Consider the following 24,723-nt stretch of genomic DNA (forward strand, 5'->3'; position numbering starts at 1 on the left):
TCCTTTTGCCGCAAGAGTTGCAAATTAGTCTCCCTTCACTGCCAATTGATAGACAGACAATGAGGGTGAAGGGTGGGACACCAGTCTCTGTTGTTCAGAGTGTGTAGTGTCCTTAAAGAGAGGCCACTCTTTTGTGTCTTTTCATGATCATTGTTCATGGTGGCCATTGATAGCCAGATGCAGAAAGCTAACACCTCATTGTGCCTCAGTTGTTGCTGCGCCAAACTGGACACGACCTAGCAGAGAGGAACATCATTCCACAGACAGGCTGTGTCTGGAACAGAGCCTGGAAAGATCACATGAAAGAAGAACCAGCTCAAACCAGCCTGAAAGTGTAGACAGATAATCTACATCTCCTGCCTACTTTATCTGTATAATCTGGGAGCTGCAGCATCACTTGTTTTCCAATTCCTGGTCCTTTTTGACCGAGGAAGGCAGTGTTCCGCAAACTGCCCTAAGGAGTGTTGTGTGACCAGAGCTGGTATCTACCTGACAGCCAGCTTCCCAGAGGTGTGGGAACATCACCTGGAGGGAAGAGCTGTACGCCTGTCCTGACGTGCCTGGATGCTGATCTGCCTGAGAAGAAGAGGGAAGGAGAGTGCTGACCCTGCTGGAGGTGGACTACCAGAGTGAGAAGAAGCAGGTGACCCCAGAGTTAAGGCTCCCCACCCAGAAAGCTCCAGGGAGAGTGGCTGACATGCTTGCAGATTGGAGCGTAGACTTTCTTGCCAGAAGTAGCACAGTGGAACTGATAAAGTGAGAACAAGCCAAAGGCACATCTCTGACTCTGAAAATGGCCTAGACTGCGGCACTGTCCTGAAGTATGCCTGAGCAAACTGCGCTACTGTGACCCTGCACATTTGTGCTTGATGCAGGCTGTGCCACTGCAAGTCAGGAAGCATAACTAAAGCTTAATAACTGACTGGACCTGTGTGGACCTAGCCACTGTAGAATTGCCGTGAGTGGTGTTGGAGATGCACTGCACTGAAAAGTGCCTTTGGCTGCCCTGTAACTTCTCACCCGACTCACCCTGCACCCGGAAGAGGGCCTGCAAACGACCTGAGACAGACAACAACGCCAGTGCCTGCCCTTCAGCCAGACTCCAGATAGCAGTCTCTGCAGCTGCTGCATCCACACATGGGAACTGATTGCCAATGCACTCGCAGCTGGCACTTCATGCCCCTAGAGGAGGTGGAGGGACCAGGTGTATACTGGTGAGAGTCAAGGACTCCTATTGGTGAGACTAAGATTATAAAACCGAGTACACAAACTCTGAATGAGAAGGGTAGGACTACACCTGTGCCTAAAACCTGGGGTGCCATATCTTACACTGAGCTAGAGGACAGTCGAGTGAAGGGAAACTTGAACCCTGGCTGTGGTAGCCTGTGGATATTCTTACCTGTATATTGTAATTGTAGTATTGGGTTTTTTAGGGTATTTAATTGCTTTCTTTTGATAAAAACCAAGCACTGTGATGGACAATCAACTACAGCTCTACTGGATGATTGTTGCGTTCTGAGTTTAATGCACCCCATGTGCCCACCTTGAGAAGCCTGCGAATGCTCACCATCGCTGCCACTGAGAGTCAAGTGCTGAAGGGGTTGTGCTTGCCTCAGTTTGCGGAGCCAGTTGTAGGATGCGTTCTGGACTTCAGAGGCAAATGACCCCAGCCTCCAAGGATGAGGCCCAGTAGCCCTGTTTGCTCCATGGTCCCCAAGAGGAGTCTAACATAGCCCAAAAGAGTGGCTTAGTAAAGTCTGTATCAGTCTTCATACATGCAAGGACAATGGCGCTCTTACACACTGGTAACAAAAGGCAACCATCATTGTGGTCCAAGGGGCCCATCACACCCATGGGTCCCTCTGCCTGTTGTACTACTGGTAGCCACCTACTAGGTCCACAATGGTTATTTGTGAAATTTTAAAAAACTCGGATTAAACAGCCGGTGTCCCTGAAAAACATGTCTGTTATACTGATAGTTGTTATGACTGTTAACTACAAAACTTGGCATTGATTACCTGTACATATCTCGAAATAGTCCGCACTTGAGGCTGAAAAGCATGGTAAGCATATGCTGTCTTAATTAGCAGTACAAAGCGTTACCCTGTGTCAGGTGGCAGTTGTAAAATGTGATTTAAGTCCATTAGAAGCTTTCAATATATGCTGATACGTCTGTTTCCAAATTACAGGGTGACGTTGGCCCAGCTGGTCCTTCTGGCCCGATCGGCGAACAAGGAGTTGGAATTCCTGGCCCTAAGGTAAGCTGAAGTCTGAATAATATCATTGATCTCCGCCCCAGGGGCATGTAAAAGGTACAGTGGGCACTAATTCAAGCACTGAAAATAATGCACAATTAGGGTACCATGGGCTCCTCGCACCACCGGCCCTAATGCCGCCACACCTGATGCACTTATAAGAGAGACATCCCAGCTAAGTCCATAATGTACATTCTCCTTACTCACCACTTTCAACGGTAAAACTTCTGGGGCCTTTCGGTCTCAGTGGTATATCCTGAGCAGCAAGGTGTGTTTTAGCATCAAGTATAGCAGCCAACATGTCAACCATGGATTTTCACCTGCATTACAGAAGAGTAGGATTGACACCTGCCAGTAGGTGAACACAAGTTCTGGAAAGAGATTTCAGGGGAGGACTGTTTATTTACCTGTGGTCACCAGAGCTGCATAGTGTTCGTTTGGAGTTATTACAATAGAGCTGACTGGAATATGGTAGCAGGTCTTAAGATCAATATTAGTTAAATGAAGGGATGAGGTGGGTTAATATGGCACTAAATACCTAGGTGCCCGATGGTGCAGCCTAGGGTGGAGGAAGAATGTATCTAAATGTGTCTCCTCCTCTTTATAAATACTGTCCACTAAGAATGTGCTTGGAATTAGGTTACTATGTTGTATCGGTACAGCATCTGAGAATGAATGCCATCGTGCGCAAAATAAAATGGATTTTATCGTGGGGTTTAGTATGGGCGAGAAGAAGCAGTCTATATTTAAAGTACCAAGTATATGCATTTAAATATCTCGTTCTGCAAGATGCAACCAGATGTTAAAAGGGTAAAAATATCACCCACAGTGATATTCACACAACCAAGCCCAGAGACATTCCTCTGATGTGCCACAAGGTCATCTGCTTTGGGGCTGACTAATAAAAAGGCAGAATATGAAGTTTTTATTTTAAAACATTTCTAAATCAATGGCCACATACTGCATCCGCGTAATCATCTTTGTATACTGTTTCAGTGCTGCTTTGGGCTCTCCTGGAAGTCTAAGTACCTGTCACCCATGGAAGATATGGACGAAAAACTGCACATGCTCTTAACACTGGGCCAGCATTCTTAAAACACAATTCAAAGAGCAACCATCTAACAATTGTGGTGTTATTTTCTGTGACAAAAAGAGCTGTACTTATGTTTGCTAAGTGCGGGTGGTTCTCTTATCTAGTCAATTCTCTCCTTCGACGGCATAATATGTTTGTGAACAATATTTAGAGCACAACGTGTAAGCCAGACAATATTTCTGTATCTGATATTCTGGCATACAACTGTTAAAAAGGGTAGAAGAAAATTACCAAGTGCACAGAAAAGACTGATAACTAACATTGATTGGCGGCTCAAATTGTGACTTGGAGCATGTGACGTTTGAACATGCCAACTTCCAAAATGACACTTAACGCCTTAAGTAGAGTTTGGCACATGACTGCCATATGATAAGTGTATTATAATCTATGAAACTTGTATAATGGCAGTGGGCTATCCAACACATTTTGACGGGGTATCCTGTCTTCCAAACTCTAAATAAGACCCATACTTTCTTTCCTTAATGCAAAAAGCAAAGAATAGACTGTTTGAGCAGAGACTATGGTCAATATGTTGGAGATGTATTCTAACTCTCCGGTGCATCCTCCGCAGCTGAGGCCGCCGCGTGACATAACATCCAAAAGTGCCTCTGATCGCAAGGACGCGACTCCGCACAAGAAGGTTAACAACCCCTTTTATTTAGGCAGCTGCACACCAAGGCTGGTATTAACCAAATCCCAACGCGTTTCAAGGCAAACATGCCTCTTCTTCATGGGGCAGGCAGCAAGTGACGAAAGGAGCTGCAACGTCACTTTCCCATTTTGTATGCTCTCTCCAGTGAGGCATACTGGTAGTTGTAGTTCAGATTACCCCCCTCGGCGGGGTCCGTACACATGCCACTGTTTAATTGCTGCTTTTTACCAATTTCAGAGGCACTTTTGGATGTTATGTCAAGCGCGGGCCTCAGTCGCGGAGGATGCACCGCCCGGTGTATTGGAAACGGGTCTGCATGGCTGTGAACTTTCAGTTCGTGAACAGCGCACGAGAATTTTTGATTTTGGCAGCAGCATGAAAGGCCTGGGGCCCATTGGAGGGCTGTAGAAATTGGTGAAAAGCTATATAAATGCAAACCTTTTTCCTTTTTCTATCCCTCCCCTATCCTTCTCAATCCAAATAACTGACTAACATATCCACCACTCAAATTACTTTCATATTCTACCATACTAATTCACCACTAATCCTTTAGGGGTTCGGGAGTAGTGTGCTACTCACCTAAAAAGCGCTTCTACACCCCATCAGGGGTAGCAAGCTCTAAATAAATACAAACCTTTTCCCTCTTCTATCTCTCCACTATCCTTCTCGATCCAAATAACTGACTAACATATCCACCACTAAAACTACTTTCATATTTCACTATACTAATTCACCACTAATCCTTTATAGGTTCAGGATTAGCGTACTACTCGCCGAAAAAGCAGTTCAACGCCTCGTCAGGGGTTGTAAGTGCGATATAAATGCAATTACAATACAATACAATACATCTGGGCCCGGTGGCTCAGTACACTATTGCATTCTCTCTCAAGGAGTATTAGTTTGACCTCATTGTCGGAGGTTTAAACCAGAGCATGTCTACTCAGCATTTCACCTTTCCAGGGTTAAAATAATGAGTACCATTTAGTTGTGTAATAGCAAACATGATGATATTCAGCACCCAGATGTCACAAGGGGTTTACAAGTACTGTACAAATCTAGCAGTGACTAGGCACTTCTGAAACAAGCATTTACAATGCAATGGTTTTGCCTTTGTTAAAGTTAGAGCTATTGGCATTGCTCTTGACATTATTTTTATTTATGTTTTTTTAACATAAATAAATGGCATTGTCATTTACAATGCCACTAGCTTTATCTCTCGCAAATGACACACACAAACACACACAGAGCCCCCCCCCCACACACACAGAGCCCCCCCACACACACCCACATAGAGCCCCCCACACACACAGCCACACAGAGCCCCCCACACACAGCCACACAGAGCCCCCCACACACACAGCCACACAGAGCCCCCACACACACACAGCCTCACAAAGCCCCCCACACACACAGCCAGCAAGCGCCCTCCACACACCCACACAGAGCCTTCCACACACCCACACAGCACAAGCAGGCAACAGGGGCACACGGAGGCACAAGCAGGCAACAGGGGCACACGGAGGCACAAGCAGGCAACAGGGGCACACGGAGGCACAAGCAGGCAACAGGGGCACACGGAGGCACAAGCAGGCAACAGGGGCACACGGAGGCACAAGCAGGCAACAGGGGCACACGGAGGCACAAGCAGGCAACAGGGGCACACGGAGGCACAAGCAGGCGACAGGGGCACACGGAGGCACAAGCAGGCGACAGGGGCACACGGAGGCACAAGCAGGCGACAGGGGCACGAAAACTGAGGCACAAGCAGGCGACAGGGGCACGAAAACTGAGGCACAAGCAGGCGACAGGGGCACGAAAACGGAGGCACAAGCAGGCAACAGGGGCACACGGAGGTACAAGCAGGCAACAGGGACACACGGAGGCACAAGCAGGCAACAGGGTCACGAAAACAAGCACAAGCAGGCAAAAGGGTCACAAGCAGGAATTGTAATTTAGACGGGGCTGAAGTGGAGAACGGTCAATAGGGAAGTAGTGCGGCTGGTGCAGTGGTACCAGGCCGAAAGGTGAGAGGGGCTGTCTGCACCCCAGTTTGGACAGTTTCCACTACCTAACAGGGATTGGTGGGAGGGGGGCGTACTTCTTGCTTGCTTTAGGGCTGTTACTTCGGGGACGCAGTGCACGCTCTTGCCTGCTGCCGCCGGGACACGACAACAGGCAGGGAGAAGACAGGCTGGGAGAGGGAAGGGAGGGGACAGGCTGGGAGAGGGCAGGCTGGGAGAGGGCAGGGAGGGGACAGGCTGGGAGAGGGCAGGTTGGGAGAGGGCAGGCTGGAAGTGGACAAGCTGGGAGAGGACAGGCTGGGAAAGGTCATGGAGGGGACAGGCTGGGAGAGGACAGGCTGGGAAAGGGCAGGGAGGGGACAGGCTGGGAGTGGGCAGGCCGGGAGAAGGCAGGCCGGGAGAGGACAGGCTGGGAAAGGGCAGGGAGGTGACAGGCTGGGAGAGGGCAGGCTGGGAGTGGGCAGGCTGGGAGTGGGCAGGCTGGGAGTGGGCAGGCTGGGAGTGGGCAGGCTGGGAGTGGGCAGGCTGGGAGTGGGCAGGCTGGGAGTGGGCAGGCTGGGAGAGGGCAGGCTGGGAGAGGGCAGGCTGGGAGTGGGCAGGCTGCGAGAGGACAGGCTGCGAGAGGACAGGCTGCGAGAGGACAGGCTGGGAGAGGACAGGCTGGGAGAGGACAGGCTGCGAGAGGACAGGCTGCGAGAGGACAGGCTGCGAGAGGACAGGCTGCGAGAGGGCAGGCTGCGAGAGGGCAGGCTGGGAAGCAGAGAGGGTCTTAACTGAGAAGTCTGCCAGCGCGGAGCTCTCCGGGGCGCAGAGCAGCAGCAGGGCCCAGCAGAGCAGGCGGCAGGGGCTCGCAGAGGTGTCACCTGGGGCAGCCGCCAGGTCCACCATGGTGCGGCTCCGAGCCCCAAGCTCACATGGTGCCAGCGCTGCCCGCTGCCGAGCAGCGCAGTCTACAGGGCGCAGAGTAGCAGCAGGGCCCAGCAGGGCGGGGGCGGCAGGGGCTCGCAGAGGTGTCTCCTGGGGCAGCCGCCCAGGTCCACCATGATCATATGTAGGCTGTGTGTGGTGAGCCTGCTATATTCAATTCTAGGCGCACTGTTTGGCTAACTTAGAGCATCTTAAGAGAAGCTGGTGAGAGGGTCTTGATAATCGAAAACAAAATAATAGTAATAAAAAATAGTAAATAGAAGGCACTCACTGCAAGATTAAGCTCTTAAGGTTTGAGGAGATAATGCTGACATGTTGGACTTACTTGCTAAGCACTGGTGTCATTGACCCATAGCCCCAGATAGGTCATTGTAATGTAATTCTTTGTCACCATCTCAGCCTGAAATCGCATGATGTCCTTTTTCACTCTCTCCTGCCATTTCCCTGCAATTCCTCCATATTTACTGAGTGGCATGAGGTAGTCCATGCCGCAACTGAATACGCACAACTTGTCAGGTCCCAAAGCGTATCTTTACCCGTCAGGCAAAGACACCAATGAGCAGAGAGGTGGTTCAACAGAAAGCAGACAACACAATGGAGAAGCAGCTGGTGAGTGTGCCACTATACATTATTATAAGGTGAGAAAGAATACCATAAATGCATTAAACTTATCTTCAATTGACAAACAATTGGCAACCGATAAGCTCTTTCGGACGACAAAAGCAGAGATAAAGGACCTTGAAAGTGGGCACTGCTAAGGGTGCTGCTGGTCAAGTGGAAAATTAACTTTTGGGGCCCGTAAAAGACAAAACATTCCCTACCCCTAATTTTGACCACTTAAAGACAGTTCCTGCTTGTAGTGCACTCGCGTACAAAGAGGGCTGAGGATTTGATTGACAATTCAAGCAACTTGCAGATGTGCTGGTAATGTTGGCCAATGGCACTTTAACAGAGGAGAACTTTTAGTTTCACTTCATCATTTAGAACTAGAGCAAGCACCTTTATTGCCCACCTCTCCGGCTCTCCATATGAACATCGTCATACCAGCATGACTACCCTTATTACCATACTGCGTACTGTCAAGACCTAAGCTGCATACCCACAAATCGCATTCACTTGATTGGCCTCTTCCACTGACAATACAATCCTAGGATGGACCTTCCCTATGTGCACAAAGTTTACAACGAGCGCGGTACAACGAAGTACCATTACCACGCAGTTATAACAACGAAAGTTGTTACAACGAATTGCGCTGGGTGGCGCTCAAGGATAATAAATCCTTTAATTTACTATCCCAACACCTTCCCTACTATCCACGGGGACTGGTGTTGGAATAGTAAATTATACTTTTTAAATTGGCGCCCCCCCAACGCAAGTCGTTGTAACGACTTGCGTTGTTACAACCGCGTTGTAATGGTACTTCGTTGTACCGCGCGCGTGGTAGTGACATACATCCCCTTCCCTATCCTCAAATGCACCTTCATGGTTAGAACTCTCTAGCTCCTTGCAGCCACCCAGTTGTCAAACCCACCAATCTATCTGTCCACACCAAATCTGATCATACCTTTACGTCAGGTAAACCACTCCACTGTCCAAAAATTAGGACTTTTTAAAACTTTTTTTCTTAGTCTGAGATTACTTACAATATGGACCAGTGACACTAGGAAGACAAAAGCTCGTTACGAGCATATGAGCCACACTTGAACCGAAATCTACCATGTAATAGATGTAGGAGTTGAATACAACACTGAGGCATTGCACGAAATGGATTGCGTTAGTATGAGCACGTTCACTGTTTCTCTTAAGCCTTCTCCCCTTCCGTCAGCAGATAGGCTGTTAGAGGGGCCCCTATAGCCTCTTGGTGGGATGTCACCCGCAGCTCCTCTGCATACATTTCAATCTGGATAGATTTTTACGGGCTCAGAGGTCGGCCCATTTATTTGTACTTGGGCCACTGCACAATAGACTAATCCATTGTATGACATTTGTGGGCATGCCCATGAGTTGCAAAATCACAAACATATAATTGCACACTATAGAATCCAAGGTTTTGGGGGCATCCAATAGAACCGCATCAACTTCAAATTGAGGGTTGTGCTGGTGGAGCAGTGCGAAGATTATGTACAAATTGTGCAATGGGGACCTCATTGGCGCAAATCTCAGCTGTTCTGCCAATATCAAGTTAGGGAGGGAAAGTCATTAGCCTGTTAGCGATAAGTTTCACTAGAATCTTTACATCTATGTTTATGAGTGACGGAGGCCGTAGGACTCGCAGTGCTCTGGGGGCTATTTGCGGCTTGAGAAAAGTAAATATAAGCGCTTCTTGAAGTGTGGGTGGTACCAGTCGTGTGTTATAAGCTTCCTCGTATAATGCAATCAAGTTTGGTGCTAGAAGGGGGGTACATTCCTTTTAGAATTCACTTGTTAAGCCACCCAGTCCTGGGGCCATGCCCATTCTAAGATTCGATATGGCCTCTCTCTTTAACCTCGTCTACTGTGATACGTTGTGCTCGAAATTCTCTTTGACCCTCCGACAGTCACGCCAGCGCAATCTCATTTAGGTAGCTACTCAGGTCTTAAGTGAAGCTCCTGTCATGCGTTTGGTATAGATTAGTATAATTATCTGTGATGATCGCCAGCATGTTCTTGGTGTCATAGTATTCTGTGCCATATTAGAGAGGCCAGGAAGGAAAACGACCTCGAATATTGGTGCGGCTCCGAGCCCCAAGCCTCTGGTGGTGGTGCTGCTGTGCTCGGTAGCCCATTTAACTTACTGGGCACTCTGGTGGGGGCTCCTTACGACGGAGGCAATCTCTTGGGCACTTCTCCGGTCTCCCTCTTCAGCATGGGAGACCGGCAACATCCTCCGCTTCTCCCGGGGCTCCCTCCAGGCCACGGGAGCCCCTCGTGGGCCGCCATACTTCTCCTGGGCCGCCGTCTTCCTTCTTCCCCCGGGCTGCGGGGGGCGGGCACTTCCGGCCGGCCGCGCTAGGATTGGCCGGCCGGCTAGTCACTTCCGGGTCGCCGCGGGCAGCGCGGCGGCCCGTCTCTAGCTCAGGTAGGCGGGCGGCGAAGTTTCCCGAGGAGTGGGCTCCCTCAGCTCACGGGAGCCCGGCAGAGCGCCCGCCATGGTAGTGCTGGTGGCCGAGGCTGCTGCAGGGCCCCGCTGCGGCGGGACGGACGGAGGCGGCGGGACGCAGGAAGATGTGGCCTGAGCTGCAGCCTAGGACTCGTGGAAGGGGCGCCGAGTGCCGTCAATGCCAGAACAGATTCGGGGGCGTTCCCGAGGACAGGCTTTCGGCTGACGTCGCCAAAAGCCAAAAATTCTCGGGAACGCCCCCGAATCTGGTCCGGGATTGATGGACAGAGCCGTCTTTCAATGGCTAGCCTCCATTTATGGAGCTAGCCAATGAAAGACGGGGGCGGATTCCCAGCCCCCATACTATACTCATTAGGTTTTTCCTAGCACATGCGTACTTCGTACGCATTGGCTAGGCAAAACCTAAAAAGTTACAGTTTTTGGTCATTTTACATCACTCATTTTGGATCATATGGACTTGATGCTGTGACCGACACATGCACAATATTTTGGCTTAAATTTTAAGCCTAGTGTTATTCATGATCCTGATATATAATATTCTTATGTGACTTTCAACTTGCCCTCTTCAACCATTGATCTATTATTGTTGTGTCATTCACACTTTTCTTCTGTCCATTTCAGCATACAGCATGAGGAGGAAAGTCAGCCATCTTTAGCCACTTGCTAATTTCACTATGAGTGACAGCACTTCACAAGGAGCACAGTCACACACAAAGTCAGGGCCGACTTTAGGGCAGTGTGACTGGTGCGGCCGCACTGGGTGCTGATCTGTGGACGGGGTGATGTGACCTCAAGGGGGCACTGTGTTTAGCAATATCTTATGATATGAGAGATGAGGGGCACTTTTGCAGGTGGAAGTGAGAGAATCTGAGGAGGCATTAAAGGGATGTGGGTGTTCCAAAAGTGATTGCTGCATTGGGCGCCACCAGCGCTAAAAACGGCCCTGCACAAAGTGGTCCCTTTCAGTGTCTGGGTCTACTATCGCAGATGCTTTTTGAGATTTTTTTTAAAATAGTTTTGGTTTTAGCCAATGTTTTTATTTTTTAAAATAATGGCGAGGGTCCAGCAGCTCTCCCAAAATTAATGTTTTACATAACACCTGTTATATCAAAACAAAACAAACAGTGACAAAGCTCAAAGGTTTCCATCAAAAGCCAGGCCACCTGGGTATGCCAATGATTGTTTAGGCTCTTGAAAGCGTCCTTTTTGCGTCCACACAAAAGTGTTGATGCTCCAAATGGAAATGGGTTGCATAAAGACTTCTCACAAACAACATGCGAACGGCAGCCCTACTGACAGGTAATTGTGTGTGTGTGGGGGGCGGGGGGGTCACTTGGAAAGAACTCTCATGATGAAACAAAAAATGTGTAGGTCTACCACCGGAATCGACAGCGTTATCAGGAATGTATTATTGTTTCAGTCCCGCTCTGTGCAGATTGTAAAGCACAGTGCCTGCCAGATGGTAATTTAGCTGATTTCGAATGGGAAATCAGAAAGTTGTTTCTAATAGAAATTGAGATTACTCTGGTAAATGTACCGTTCTTGCTTTCAGTTCCACAGCTCGTCAACAGATCGGTGCCAAACATGTCTTCGCGTTTCCTACACACCAGCGCTGCACTGCTGCCACAGACATGAAATCAGGCCTGGATGCTACAAGCACACCAACCGCGTATTTAAGAGTGTGTGTGGGGGGTGGTCTTTGGCTCAACTAAAAAATCCTGCTGGGACGTTTTTAGTTGATGTGCACCCCTAACCAATATAAACAATAAGACTGGCGCAGTGCCTCCCTTGTTAGTTGATGTGCACCCCTAACCAATACATTAAAAAAAGACCGGCCCAGTGCCCCCCTTGCAAAGTAAATGGAGGGCCCCACTACGGACTTACCCAGGAGCCCTCGGCCAGCTTACAGTGCTGTGAGGGGCCCTGTTGCCTCCCCCCACCCACCTGCTCCCTCCCACACGCACTGCGGGGGGCCTTTGTTACGCCACTGGGCAGGCCTTACTCCACAGAACACCTCCAGAGGTAGGGTCGCATTTAGACATCAGCTGAAGACGGGAGCTCGCGCCGTCCCACCTGCCATCGCAGTCCGCCGAAGATGCGCCCTGCTTACCATATCCCTGACAGGATGACAAGAGAGCGCCTGTCAGGCGCTGGCCAGCCGGGTGTCGAGACAAAATGTACGGCCCCAGCTGACTAGTTAGAGGCAGGCTGGCGAGGTACAATTATACAGGCAGATGACAAGCCTTCACGCGCGGCCGGCTTGAGAACCGATGACACGGCGCGAACAGCAATCCTCCCAAGCCCTGGTCACAGAACAGCAATAAGTCAACTGATGCGCCGTTGTAAAATCATGATTTATTCTTTTGCTTTGAATACATGAGAGCATGGCATGATGTTCTGGTAGACTACCGCCGCGGGTTCACTGGGGGCCTGAACATCTCGGAGTCTGCCTGCAGCATGCATAACACCGGGGCAACAAACACCGGCCCTGCAGTTTAATAATTCACAGCAGGCCTGGGTGGAAGTAAACTGCTTCCCTCCTATGTGCGTCTCCGCGCGAAGTCGAGGCCACAAAATACATAATAGTCAAAGCGAATACCGTTCAAAACTTCTGGCGTCCGAATTTAGTGAATATAAACACGCTGGCGAAGCAGCAGACCCCAGGCGCGCGTCCTCGGCGTTTGTTTGGGTTCGACATTCCAGGGGCTATCAGCCATTTGCTTTCTCTTTCTGCCTATCAGCAGCAGGAGCTCCGAGCCGAAACGGTATCTACACACAGAACCGCAAAACATAACCTTGGGGCAGAGAGAGTGTCGGTTCCACTCCGACTCCAGGCCACTCAGCAAGCAGCAAGGCTAACAAGCTACTGGATCGGAGAACAGTTTAGAAGAACACTCCACAAAGACTCTATTAATGAGCGGGAGGGCGGGAGGGGGCGGGAAAGGGGGAGGAGAGACGCAGAAGACGGCCGGAGCAGGAAGGCGGGTGCCGGCAATGCCGGACCAGAATCGGGGGCGTTCCCGGCTTTCGGCTGACGTCGCGTGACGTCGGCAAAAGCCAAAGAATCTCGGGAACGCCCCCGTGTCTGGTCCGGCATTGACGGACAGGCCCCTCGTCCAATGGCTAGGCTCCATTTATGGAGCCAGCCAATGAATGACGAGGGCCGACCCAAACCCACCCACAGTACTCATTAGGTTTTTGCCTGCGCAAAAAAGATGCGCAGAGCGCATCTTTTTCGCGAGGCAAAACCTAAAAAGGGCAGATTCCTACTATGGCCTAGCGCACCAGGCCCCACTCTGTTCAGACCCATCACAATACTAATAGTCTCTAAACCACAAGGTGAAGGTTCGCCGAATACAGAAGATATACTACATGTACTCTCCGCGATTAACAGATTTTAGACAACTGAAGTTCTTATTTTATTCGTTCAACATTTTCTGTAGCCAGATGTACCTTTCTGTTTGTTTAATGAATATTAAAGAATTTCTGAAACATGTCAGGATTATTTCTCTTCTATTGGCAGGGTGACCGCGGGAATCCGGGACCTCAAGGAACATTTGGACCCAAAGGAGACGGTTATCCCGGCCTTCCGGTGAGCACAGCGTATTGTTTACTATTTATGTGGCGCCTTTAATGTTGATTCCCATGATTTGTCTGTGGCTACTATTTTTCTTTGACATGCTTCATTCATGACGTTAAAATATATGTGACCGCTCTCTTGTGGCAATTTAAAAAGTATATAATAGATAGTGGGACTTGTGTCATGGCAGAAAATGCATTTAAAATCTTTGTTTTCCAAACTGGTTTGGTGATGTGTAAAGGCGTGCATTTTGCTGGTCACAACAGTGGGGCTATTTGAATTTACCAAATGACCCGAGTCGTGAATGATTGCTGTTTCTTTCTATTAACAGGGTATGCCTGGCCTATCAGGACCACCTGGAGAGCCAGGCCCAGAAGGGATTGGATTACCAGGCCCTAAAGTGAGTCCTGCAGTATATTTGCCCGGGAGGGGAGGGGGGAGGGGAGGGGGGGGGGGGGGGAAGGTGGGACACACATTACCTCCACCTGTATTCTTTCACCGGAGTTATTTTAACTCAGGATTCCGAGGAATGAGGCATAACGTTTCCGTTTTACCCAATTCAAAAAATTCCATGTTTTCCCTTGGCCCGTGCTGCAAATCTCAGAAAAGGGATAGTTTTCTCAAGGTAAAATTCAGCACGTGTTACCTGGTGAAATTTGCATTCGATCTAATATTACCACCACCTCTGCTGCTGGCCTTATTGACTTTTATTTTAACGACTGTCATTGGTTTCTAACACTAGCATTTGTGGAAAAAAAGGTTGTGTGGTGGTACAATTTCGATAGACGACGCTTCCATAAAGTGAAGGACTATCGCCACCTAGTGTTAGAGCCAAATTAGCACAAGAAGTTCTAGAAATTGCCTTTCTAGAGTGCAAGAGGACTGGAGTGTTCCAAAAAGCTAAATTCCTCGGAATTTCATCAAAAACCTTCTGTTGTAAATGTACCATATGTTGTTAAAACATGCAACAAAACAATAGCAAATGTAAGAATACTAATACGTAGCTCATATTTTCTTCAGTTTGATCATACTAATTTAACCCAAAGTACAAATGGGGCAGAGGGTTGTTTTAGCCATGGCTGGTGTGAAAGGACTAATTTAATGTCATCGTGTGGAGCAAGACAATATGAATGATTTACAATTGGTGGGAAGGGGGGGGGGCGGGGTCTATTGAAAAATCGAAATCCTGACAGTTTCTCACCACCCTCATGCGGTGTCAGAGAGGACAAGTGAATAAAAGAAAAAGGAGTAGGGCTCTCAGGGTGGATAGTTCACTCTGTTTGCAAGAACACTGGTCTACTGATTCATATTAAGCATTACAATATTTGGTCTGGACATACAATACATTTTGTACACCGAAGTGTCAATTATGTGGATAGAATAATTTATATTTACCTAGAATTTGAAAATCCTGGTTCAACTAAGCTGATTTTCTGACAGCAAATTGCACTTAATATGGAAAAAGATCTGTGGTATGGCAGATATTCCATGGTTAGAAACGTAGGGTTTGGTGAAAACACATTGGGCTTCCAAGGTGATGGGCAAAGATGTGGCTATTCGGAAGGCAGTAAACAATCAGAACTTTGTGAGCACTCACACACATTTTGCATGGCAATTGAAACCCTAAAGGTGCACCTTCGTCTACAAAATATACTAGGAAAGGTTTTTGTAGAATGGAATATAACATTGTCTTTTTACATGGGGGGTGCAAAGGAAGAGGCTTTACCAGGTCTACATTTTGAAAAAAGTTTACAGGTGCTGATCTGTATGTTAGTTTCTTTTTTCCCAGATTACCCGTACAGTAGAAGTTTAGAAGTATACATGAAAATCACAATTTGAGTCATTTCCTTCTGTTCTGCTGGGGAGTTGTATGAATGCCCTAAAAACCAGACAGCTACGCATGCTGCAAGAGATAACCTACAATGCCTAGATTTCATAATAATCTAAAAGTGTTAGTGAATCGGCTCCCATGCACTCTCGTCTTTATTGCAACTGAAGTAGATAAAGTGATGTGTGCCTTTGCATCCAAGAAGACATACTACCTATCCAAACATGGTAATATCATAAACCATTAACATGCCCTGAGGGGTAATATATCAAGAATACCAGTTCCAGAACAAGCATGCCATTTTATCGCAGGAAATTAAAATCTAGGGATGTGTTACATCGAAATTGATTAACAAAACATTAAGATTCTCATGCCACCTTCATACTTTATTCTTTCAAAACTTGACTCCTAAACTGAAGTAAGGTTGAGAGGCCCATTTAAAGAGTCACTCCCCTCGAATATGGCAGGCTAGCCAGAAAGATCTTTGTATTACTTATCCATCTAGCATCTGTAATGCACGGGAAACTTAGTTTAGAACAAAGCTGAAATCACACTGTTTTCACAACGCCGACAATAGAACGAACGTCTGGTTAGCACACATTCGTTTAGCACATAAATCGTTACAATGACTTTCTTTAAGAGGGCGTATAGGTGGAGTGGTGTTGGATTTTAAGTTCCACACCTTCCCTACTGTTGCGTAGACGGCAGTTAGAATAGTAAATTATACTATTCCAAAGTCCAGCGTCCCCCTAAGGCAAGTCGTTGTAACGATTACGTGCTAAAGGAACACATTGTAATGACACAGTTTAATAGACAGTGGTATAGTTATAGGTTGTACAGTGCCTTAGGAACAATCGCACATATATCAGTTCAGGATAGTATTGAGTTACAGTACTATAAGGTGAGGAGAACCACCAACCTCCCCCAAAGTTGTGGCCAAAGCCACCATAGAAATTCACAAAATCCTCAGCACATGTCTGTAGAGTACTATTAAATACCAATGCAAGTATACACAAATTATAAACACAGTTTCAGAAATCTTTTTATTTTATTCTTTTCTTTCTGATCAACCAACACGTGTTTCGTCGCACAAACTGGGAATTCGTCCCGCGACGTTCTCAAGGCTTCAATGTCATTGGTAGCAACTTTCCATGTGGTGATAATTCCCTCCCACACTCTTTAGACTGCGAGTGAGTCTAGTATCCTTTCTTCGAAGTGAGCAAAACTGTTGCTACCAATGACATTGAAGCCTTGAGAAAGTAGTGGGACGATTTCCCAGTTTGTGCGACGAAACACGTGTTGACTGATCAGAAAGAAAAGAATAAAAGAAAGAGAAGATTTCTGAAACTGTGTTTATGATTTGTGTATGCCATCTCACAGCAAACAAACCTTTTCTTCATACAGAGGCTCACCTAAGGTCTCCTCAGCCTTTAAAGACAAACATTGGTTCCTTCTCTCTGCTAGAATCGACTTCAAAATTTGTCATATGAAGAACTCTACTCAGTAAACTCAACTACCTTGCTGTTAAACAGAATGCCCATTACTATTCAACCTCCTAGAATTACCCTCTAGGAAACCAATGGACTCCAAATTGATTCCTGTGTATTTCGTGCTGCTCATAGAAACAGGCCCTGTATGCCCATGGACAATTGGCTCTAAAAAACGATTTGCACCTCAAATGTCTTCCTCCATTGGTGCAATTAAGGAACACTATCAAACCCCACCTCTTCATGGTGCTATCCTGCACCAATTCACCCCACTGTGATGCCATCCTTCTATGGTTGTACACTGTTCAGACAACTCTTCAATAGTTGTACACTCTTCTGACCATAAACAGAATTGGGCAGATGTGAGATATCTGCCAAAAAATGGCATTTGTCTGCACTTGCATTAAGAATGCATTGATGTCAATGGCACTCTAAATATAGCGGCCAGGAGATCTGGCAATTTTTGACGGATGTTCCACTGCACCAACTCCGAAATAAGGGCCTTGCAGGTAGATTCATCAAGCCGAAATCGGCTCGCAAAGGCCCAGATTCTGAGAATCTGGCCCTTTGCAAGCGCTATTTTTGCATTTGGGATTCATCATCCCAAATGCAAAAATCGATATTCTAGAAATCGCTAAATTGCGATTAATTGCATTTAAGGAATCTCAATTTGAGATTCCTTAAATGCAATTCATGAACCATTTAAAAATTGCGAATTCGCAATCTGGGGCCGCTATTTACCGCGAAGTCTAACTACGTGGTAAATAGCAAAAATGTTACACACACACATGTCCTTTGGACATGTGTATGCGCAACACTAGTGTACATTACCATTTCAGGGGTGCTACAGGGTATCCTTTGGACACCCTTGAAATTGCTTCCTTATTTGCGATTCGCTAAATGCTAATCGCAAATAAGGAGTGACTCCCCATTCCATAAAAGGCCCACAGAAATGAATAGGAAAGCCATTCCTTATTTGCGATTCGCAATTAGCGAATCGCAAATAATGAAGCAGTAGAAATCGCATACAATATTGCGATTTCTACATGCATCTCGTTTTGCGAGTCTTTAATAGCGAATCCTTAAAATTCGCTATTAAGGACTCGCAAAACATGACCATGATGAATCTGGGGGTTAATGCTCTAATTGCGAAATCCACCTCTAGCTCTGTAAAATCCCATGTTGGCTACATATCCAGTTACTATACGCAGTACATGGCTGCTGTTCTGGTCTAGGTTTTCTTGTTATAATTACCACAATAAGTTATAAAGGAAGGGAAGAAGTTGAAAACGACTCGAGAGAGAGTGCTTGCAACACGAGGGAGACGGCAACACAGAGAGCAAGGGGCACATATTTAGCAAGGAGAGAAACACTTGAGGGAGAGATCTGGAAAACACATGCAATCTCATGGAGTGCTTGAGCAAAATGAAAAAAGTGAAGCTTTCCCGTCCAAGAGATGGTAAGAAGACTATGCTCCAGGGGAGGGACAAACACATGATAGACAAATTCGGACAAGGAAAGCTATCCAATAAGGATTAAACATCAAGCAAATGAGAGTGACAATGAAGCCAACCGATGGTAAGCAACAGGTAGGCTGTAAGCCCCTGCAAGGTCTTGGTACACCCACATGAGGTGTTTTGCTGAATCCACAAATGGCACATATACAATACACGCATACATTACTACAAACAACACAACCACCCTTTGGCAAGTTAAGCCCTCTGCTAGAGATTACACCACCTGTCGTCCTTTTAAGGGGCTTAGGAAACTATTCCCGTTCCTCCAAACTTCATCTATTAAGTGAGAAGGGGACAGCAGAAGGAGAATGAGAGGTGCATATATGCTGGGTTTCAAAAACATTGTAAAGGAGGTTAAATGAGCAGAGGCCTAGGACTTGTGTGCTTTAGTGCTTTGGCAAAACCTTAACCTGCTTGAGGCTAATCTTAGTTTATCAAGGTTACAGATACTTCAAGACCTCAAACTTTGACAACATTTTGTGTAGGAGTTATACTGATCAGTTCAGTGGTTGAGCACCTATTAACAATCACATGGTTAAATGCTGCTGGATTCAAGTGTGGCTTTCGCCCTGTGGAGGTCAGAAATAACACTATTGAGTTGGACAATAAGAGCACCTACATTTTCTGTATCAGGAGACGCATTTATTTGTGATGAACACCACCTAACTGGTTATTATCCTCATCAACACGTGGAAAAATATAGTACCAACGTTATGTCAACTAGCAATAATATGATCTTAAAATGAGATTTCCACACCAAGTCAACTTTTTGCCAATCAAGTGTCAGTGCTGTAAATAATCAGGATGCAAACCCTGGACATGTATGATCCACTTGGATCTTTCCTTAGTTTCTAATAGCTTTGGAATTTAAACTCTGCACTCTGCGAAGGTCATTAATAAGAGAAAACAACATTTAGATCTTCTTGTTCACCAAAGTGTTTTTGCATGGATAAAAGATGAGTATCATTTACACACAGAGACTCTAAACGAAAATAGCTTGCTGATTTGGTTTGATTTATCAATATTCGAGTGAACTGGTGACACTTACAACGAAGTACAAGTTGATGAAATTGAGTTTGGTGGTTGTAAGGGACATGTGATGTAAATCTTTACTAAAAGTCCTCACCAAGTGTTCAGATCCAAAACGTATCCCACCGATTAGTATTAATAAAAGCTGTCATCCATTCCCTCTGCCTCCACAATGGCATATTAACGATCCATGTGATGTTTCTATCATTATCTCTTTTTAGGGTGATCAAGGTGTAAAAGGACCTTTAGGGCTCCCAGGTCCACCAGGCGAGGGCCTTCCAGGTCCAAAGGTGAGTCGATATTGTTTTTACTTTATCTTGATGCAGAACGCCTATGCAAGACCATTTGTGATGTGGTTTGTGAATGGGAACAGTGCATGTTATGTTATGTTATATTTAATTTATACAGCGCACGGCTACTTGAAGTGTCCCGGCACTTACTCCAGAAGTAAACTGCACACAGATCAGAAGCTAAAAAAGCAAAGTTTTTAATTTTTTCTTAAAAAGCAGTGAGTCCTGAATGCCCCGGAGTGCCAAAGGTAGCATGTTCCAGGCCAAGCTGGCTTTTCGAACAAAGGAACTCCTGCTGAGCCTTTGGCGATTGAACCTGGGGCTCTGTATTAATAGCTGGTCGGACGAGCGAAGCTGTCTACTAGGTTTATAAAAAACAAATCTCTTCTGAAGATAAATGGGGCCTAAACCATAAAAGGCCCGATGTGAGATGGACAGCATTTTGAATTTAAGCCGAGATTCAACTGGGAGCCAAGGCAAGTTACGAAGGTGGAGACGAACACTGTGTCTAGATGATAGTCCCAATAGCAGTCTGGCTGCCGAATTTTGGACTACTTGCAATTTACTTGCAAGACAGCACCTTAGTATTTTGGACTACTTGCAATTTACTTGCAAGACAGCACCTTAGTCTCTTGGAGATTATATGAACATACCTACATATTATCATTTTGAGTGTAGTGGGATTCTGAAAAATGTACAAAGATTATCTTCATTTCAACTTGCTCCCCCAACCAAGGGAAGAAAATGATAGCATGCAAATGCAATTTTCCTGCCACTTTGCCATTATTATGATTCTTCTTTTAAAGATTTGTTTGGTGCAAAACACCAATTTTACTTGATAAGCATCAAAAAAGGTAGTATGCTTTTCTTTCAGCCACACCACTCAATTAAATAATATTTCGCCTCTCCAAGGAATTATCTTCACCTCCCTAACACACAAGTGAGATTGTTATGTTATGTTATTCATTATTTGTAAAGCGCACAGCTACTCAATAGAGTGTCCCAGTGCTCAGCAGAAACGTAAATAAGTCAATTGTCTGAGTGTTATAGGCAACCCATTCCAAAGGCGGGCCACATGCACTTGAAAAGAACGCCCCCGTCTGCGAGAGCGGGCACATTTGGGCACCATCATCAGATGTTGTTGTGACGATCTTATGTTTCTACCGGGAGTATAGAAGGTCACTCGTTTCCTAATGTAATGGGTTCCTGTGCCATGAAGCGCTTTAAAGGCCAACACAAGAGCCTTAAAGTGAATTCTGCAACGAATAAGAAGCCAGTATAAGTTCTTTAGATAGGGAGAAATCCGTACTCTAGGACCCAACATAAGAATGGCTCTGGCTGCCACATTTTGGATGACCTGAAGTTTGTTCAGAAGACAATCCGGGTGGCCCAAATATAGGACATTTACATAGTCCAATCTCGAAGTGATGAGGGCTTGGACCACAGTCCTTCTGTGGGGGAGCAATAGGAGGGGAAGATATCTCCGGAGCATTTTCCGGATGCAGTAGGAGGTACCTGCTACCAATTGAACTTGGGTTTTCATATCAAGAAAATCATCCATCTTTACCCCTAGATTTCTCAAAAGGGTTATGTTATACTATGCTATCCTATGCTATGCTGTGCTTTGCTATGCTATGTTATGTTACTTTATGCTAGCAGGTGGTGGTTATTAATTAGGTATTGAAGAGAGTTCCAAATGTATGCAGTTTGGCATGAGAAGCTCAGACTGCTCTGCCTGACTCAGGTGTTACACAGTGCACAGTGGGAGGATTTATAAAATAGAAATTTGGTAAGTCCAAGGTGTAATATTATACGGTGCTACATATGAAGGGCCAAGTGAGATTTTGAATAGACAGTGTTTGTTGAAGGTAATACATTAAAGCTGTTTTGAAAAAGATGATGTTAGGTACATGGTATCAGGTAATCGATGTTGGTGAAATGAAGGTGCCAAAATGCAAATGTGGTTTTATGCTGGACTACTCTCAGGCCAGCAAACGGAGTGGCCTAGAAGTTGCTCAGAATGCACTCCTGTAACCATCTAGGATGACCCGAACACAATGCTGTACAGAAATGGCGTTATAACAGTTCTATTGGGCCTGGACCTCACATGCAACATGATTCAGCATAAAATGAACTCTCCTGTATGTGATCTCCTTCCACCTGTTCAATAGATCGAGCATCATCTCCGCCCCCATCTAACATCACCCGCTGGTAGTATAAGAGCAAGAAAAACTGTAAGCATCAATCATTGGCTCTCTGCTCTCCAGTGTCTCAGTCCTCTACACAATTTGATTAAATTCTTCAATTTGACATGCTACAAGCATGCAGATGACATGTAGATTATCCTCCAACGTAAAAACCTAAATCATCTAGACAGACCAGAACAAGACCCCGGTCTCCATGTAATTGACTGATGACTGCTCACTAACCACCGGAATCTTAACTCATGCACAAGGAGATCTTAACATGTAGAGGTTATGACCGCTACCTTCAACCATCCACCTAGCCATGGGTACTTGGAAGACCACCTCCAAAATTGATAAAATTGAGAAACATGGGAGTGAGCATGGATGCCAATCTATCTGTGGCCGTCAAAGTACATAAGAAACACCATTCACACCAGGTGCTCACCAAATGTTGTTACTGTTGGGATTTCCATACAAGCTTCATTCAACTTCTTCTCTCATTATGTCTCATCCGTACTAAGACCGTCAGTATAATATCGATTCGCAAGGATTCCACGTCTGACACCCCTGTTACAACACTGGAGCTGTAGTGTGAGCAGCGCAAGCACATACCACCAAGTGTAGTCTCACCTGAATAATGCAACCCACTCCACACATGGTAGTTGTCTCCACACTTCTCACACACTTCCTAACACTCATGCATGTTTGCAGCCCCACACTTGCGGTGACATGGGCTGTGCTTTATCAGCAATACACCCACAGCATGAAAACAAAACAGTCAATAGGTTACAATGCACTCACACACTCTTTCCCCTTCCGTTCACATATCATATTGCTTCAGCATCTTATAGCACACTCCTTTTCTCGCCAACCTCATCCTTAAGCGCAGAGACAAGTCACAATAAACGCATAACTCGAGTCCTCACACTCAACATTAAAACACAGACCACATTAGGCTACGCAACAAACACACACTCAAACAACCATACCAGTGCCATTGAATCCTGTGCCACTCGCCTGCTTATCCACCCTCGCGCTGTATTAGGTTCCTGAAGCCTATATAAGCACAAATAAAATACAATGCAACACCTTGAAGATGGCAGAGAGAAGAACTTGAGGTGTGTTATCTCTGCTGAGAAATGACGGGTAAGTATTGTTTGGCATCTAGCGGGGGTCGTGTTTGAGACAGCTTTCAGTGCAGAAAGCTGTGAACCAGAGGCTGTGTGTGAGAAACTTCTAGAAGTTGATTGTATATTTATTGAAGTGTTCATGAGTTGTGAAATACACTCATCGCGTGGCAAGCCTCTTCTGTTAGACTGGAGGTTTTCAAGGTTGCTGATAACCGACAAGGATAGGACATAAGTGAGCTGGCACCTACTTCAAAACACTCAACAAGAACATCAGTGGCTCTCAATGAGTCACACACACACACTTTTTACTGTAAAAAAGCAGGGGTTACTGTTTCAGTCTGATCATTGTCTTATTAACAGGGAATACACTACAAATATCTCATGTCTGAATTTTTTTGTGTTTTTCTGCAAGGTATGTATGTGATTACTTTTTTAGTTCATGTACTAACGTTTGAGTAAAATTCCAGTGTATATTCATAAAAATGAATACAGCACTTGGCGTGGTTAAATTGTATCTGGAGGATATCTTTCTTTCGCTCACATACAACTCACAACAAAATCCCAAAATGTAACATATACTTAACATTCAACGTGCATTACCAGAAATCATTGTTGCAATGAAAGTAAATGTTTAATGTTGTCAATTAAATATTTACTAAGGGTTCAGTAGATGCACTCTGTTCTACGCTTCTGACTTAGGGTTGAGGTGTAAGATCACTGAGTATTTTGTCTCTTGACAGTATGACGGCGTGAAAATGTGTCCCTGCAGAATACAATTCAAAATGGCGGGCAAAAAGAAATGGCAGTGTTCATGAGCCATGAGAAAGGGAGTAGATGATGAAGAACCTACGGTATGACTGTGACAGTCCACATTATGTAGGGAGGGCTTGCTTGGTGGTCTTTACCCTGCATCAAACTCACATTGCTGGTGCAGTTTTTTGTCCCTTTGCTTTGCCAGGTGTGAGAAAGCAGTAATCCATGTTCCATGGAACAGGGAGCACCACTTTCAGTCCTGCCAAGTATCACGCATCAGACGTGACTCTTTAACGTATTTCAGAGTGGTGTTCCGCATCACCGCACTGAAATGCATTGTCATGCATTTTAATGCCACTGACTGCACTCTGCTGACAGCGCCGGCTGAAACTGGCAACGTAACGCCAGGGTGCTAGCGGGCACGCCGCGCCTCTGACACCTGTGTGCACCGGCTGCTGCTCAGCTACCAGCAGACTTGCCAGCAGAGACACTTAATTAAAGATCCGATCGTGCTCTGGGTGAGTCTGAGTCTGACAGTGCTACAATGTTACAATGTGCCAGGCATCAGGAGGCTGCTGCCTCTGCCTGTATAATTGAAACAAAATTCCTGAGCGGGGTCTGCCCTCTCAGTCGCTGCGTTAGCTGTGGTGCCAGAGCTGTAAGGGGGAATCATGACCTCACGTCCTTTACATGAAGGAAGTGAGGTCGGTCAGAAGCGGCAGCCGGGAACTCAACGCGGACCACCGAGTTAACTTGCAAGACTTCGTGTTGTGCTGAGTGCGCGGTATTACTCAGCAGGTGTTGCCGGAGTTCCGAGGGGCCGGTAGCTGTGCAGGTCAGTGTGTGCTGCTTTAGTTTGTTTTGGCTGCCTGCAG

General features: G+C 46.2%; 1 protein-coding gene across 1 annotated transcript in view; it reads left to right on the top strand.

Annotated features, from left to right (window-relative positions):
* LOC147731114 (uncharacterized) overlaps positions 1–24,723 on the top strand; it is a 247,222-nt gene that overhangs the window by 167,902 nt on the left and 54,597 nt on the right. Inside the window, exons 23-26 of the mRNA XM_086956074.1 lie at positions 2,190–2,258; positions 13,572–13,640; positions 13,960–14,028; positions 19,711–19,779. Coding sequence (XP_086812200.1) covers positions 2,190–2,258; positions 13,572–13,640; positions 13,960–14,028; positions 19,711–19,779 — 276 coding nt within the window. The remainder of the gene's footprint in view (positions 1–2,189; positions 2,259–13,571; positions 13,641–13,959; positions 14,029–19,710; positions 19,780–24,723) is intronic.

This window comes from Lissotriton vulgaris, chromosome 2_1 (genome assembly GCF_964263255.1).
Source record: "Lissotriton vulgaris chromosome 2_1, aLisVul1.2, whole genome shotgun sequence".
In the NCBI taxonomy this organism is placed as follows: Eukaryota; Metazoa; Chordata; class Amphibia; order Caudata; family Salamandridae; genus Lissotriton; species Lissotriton vulgaris.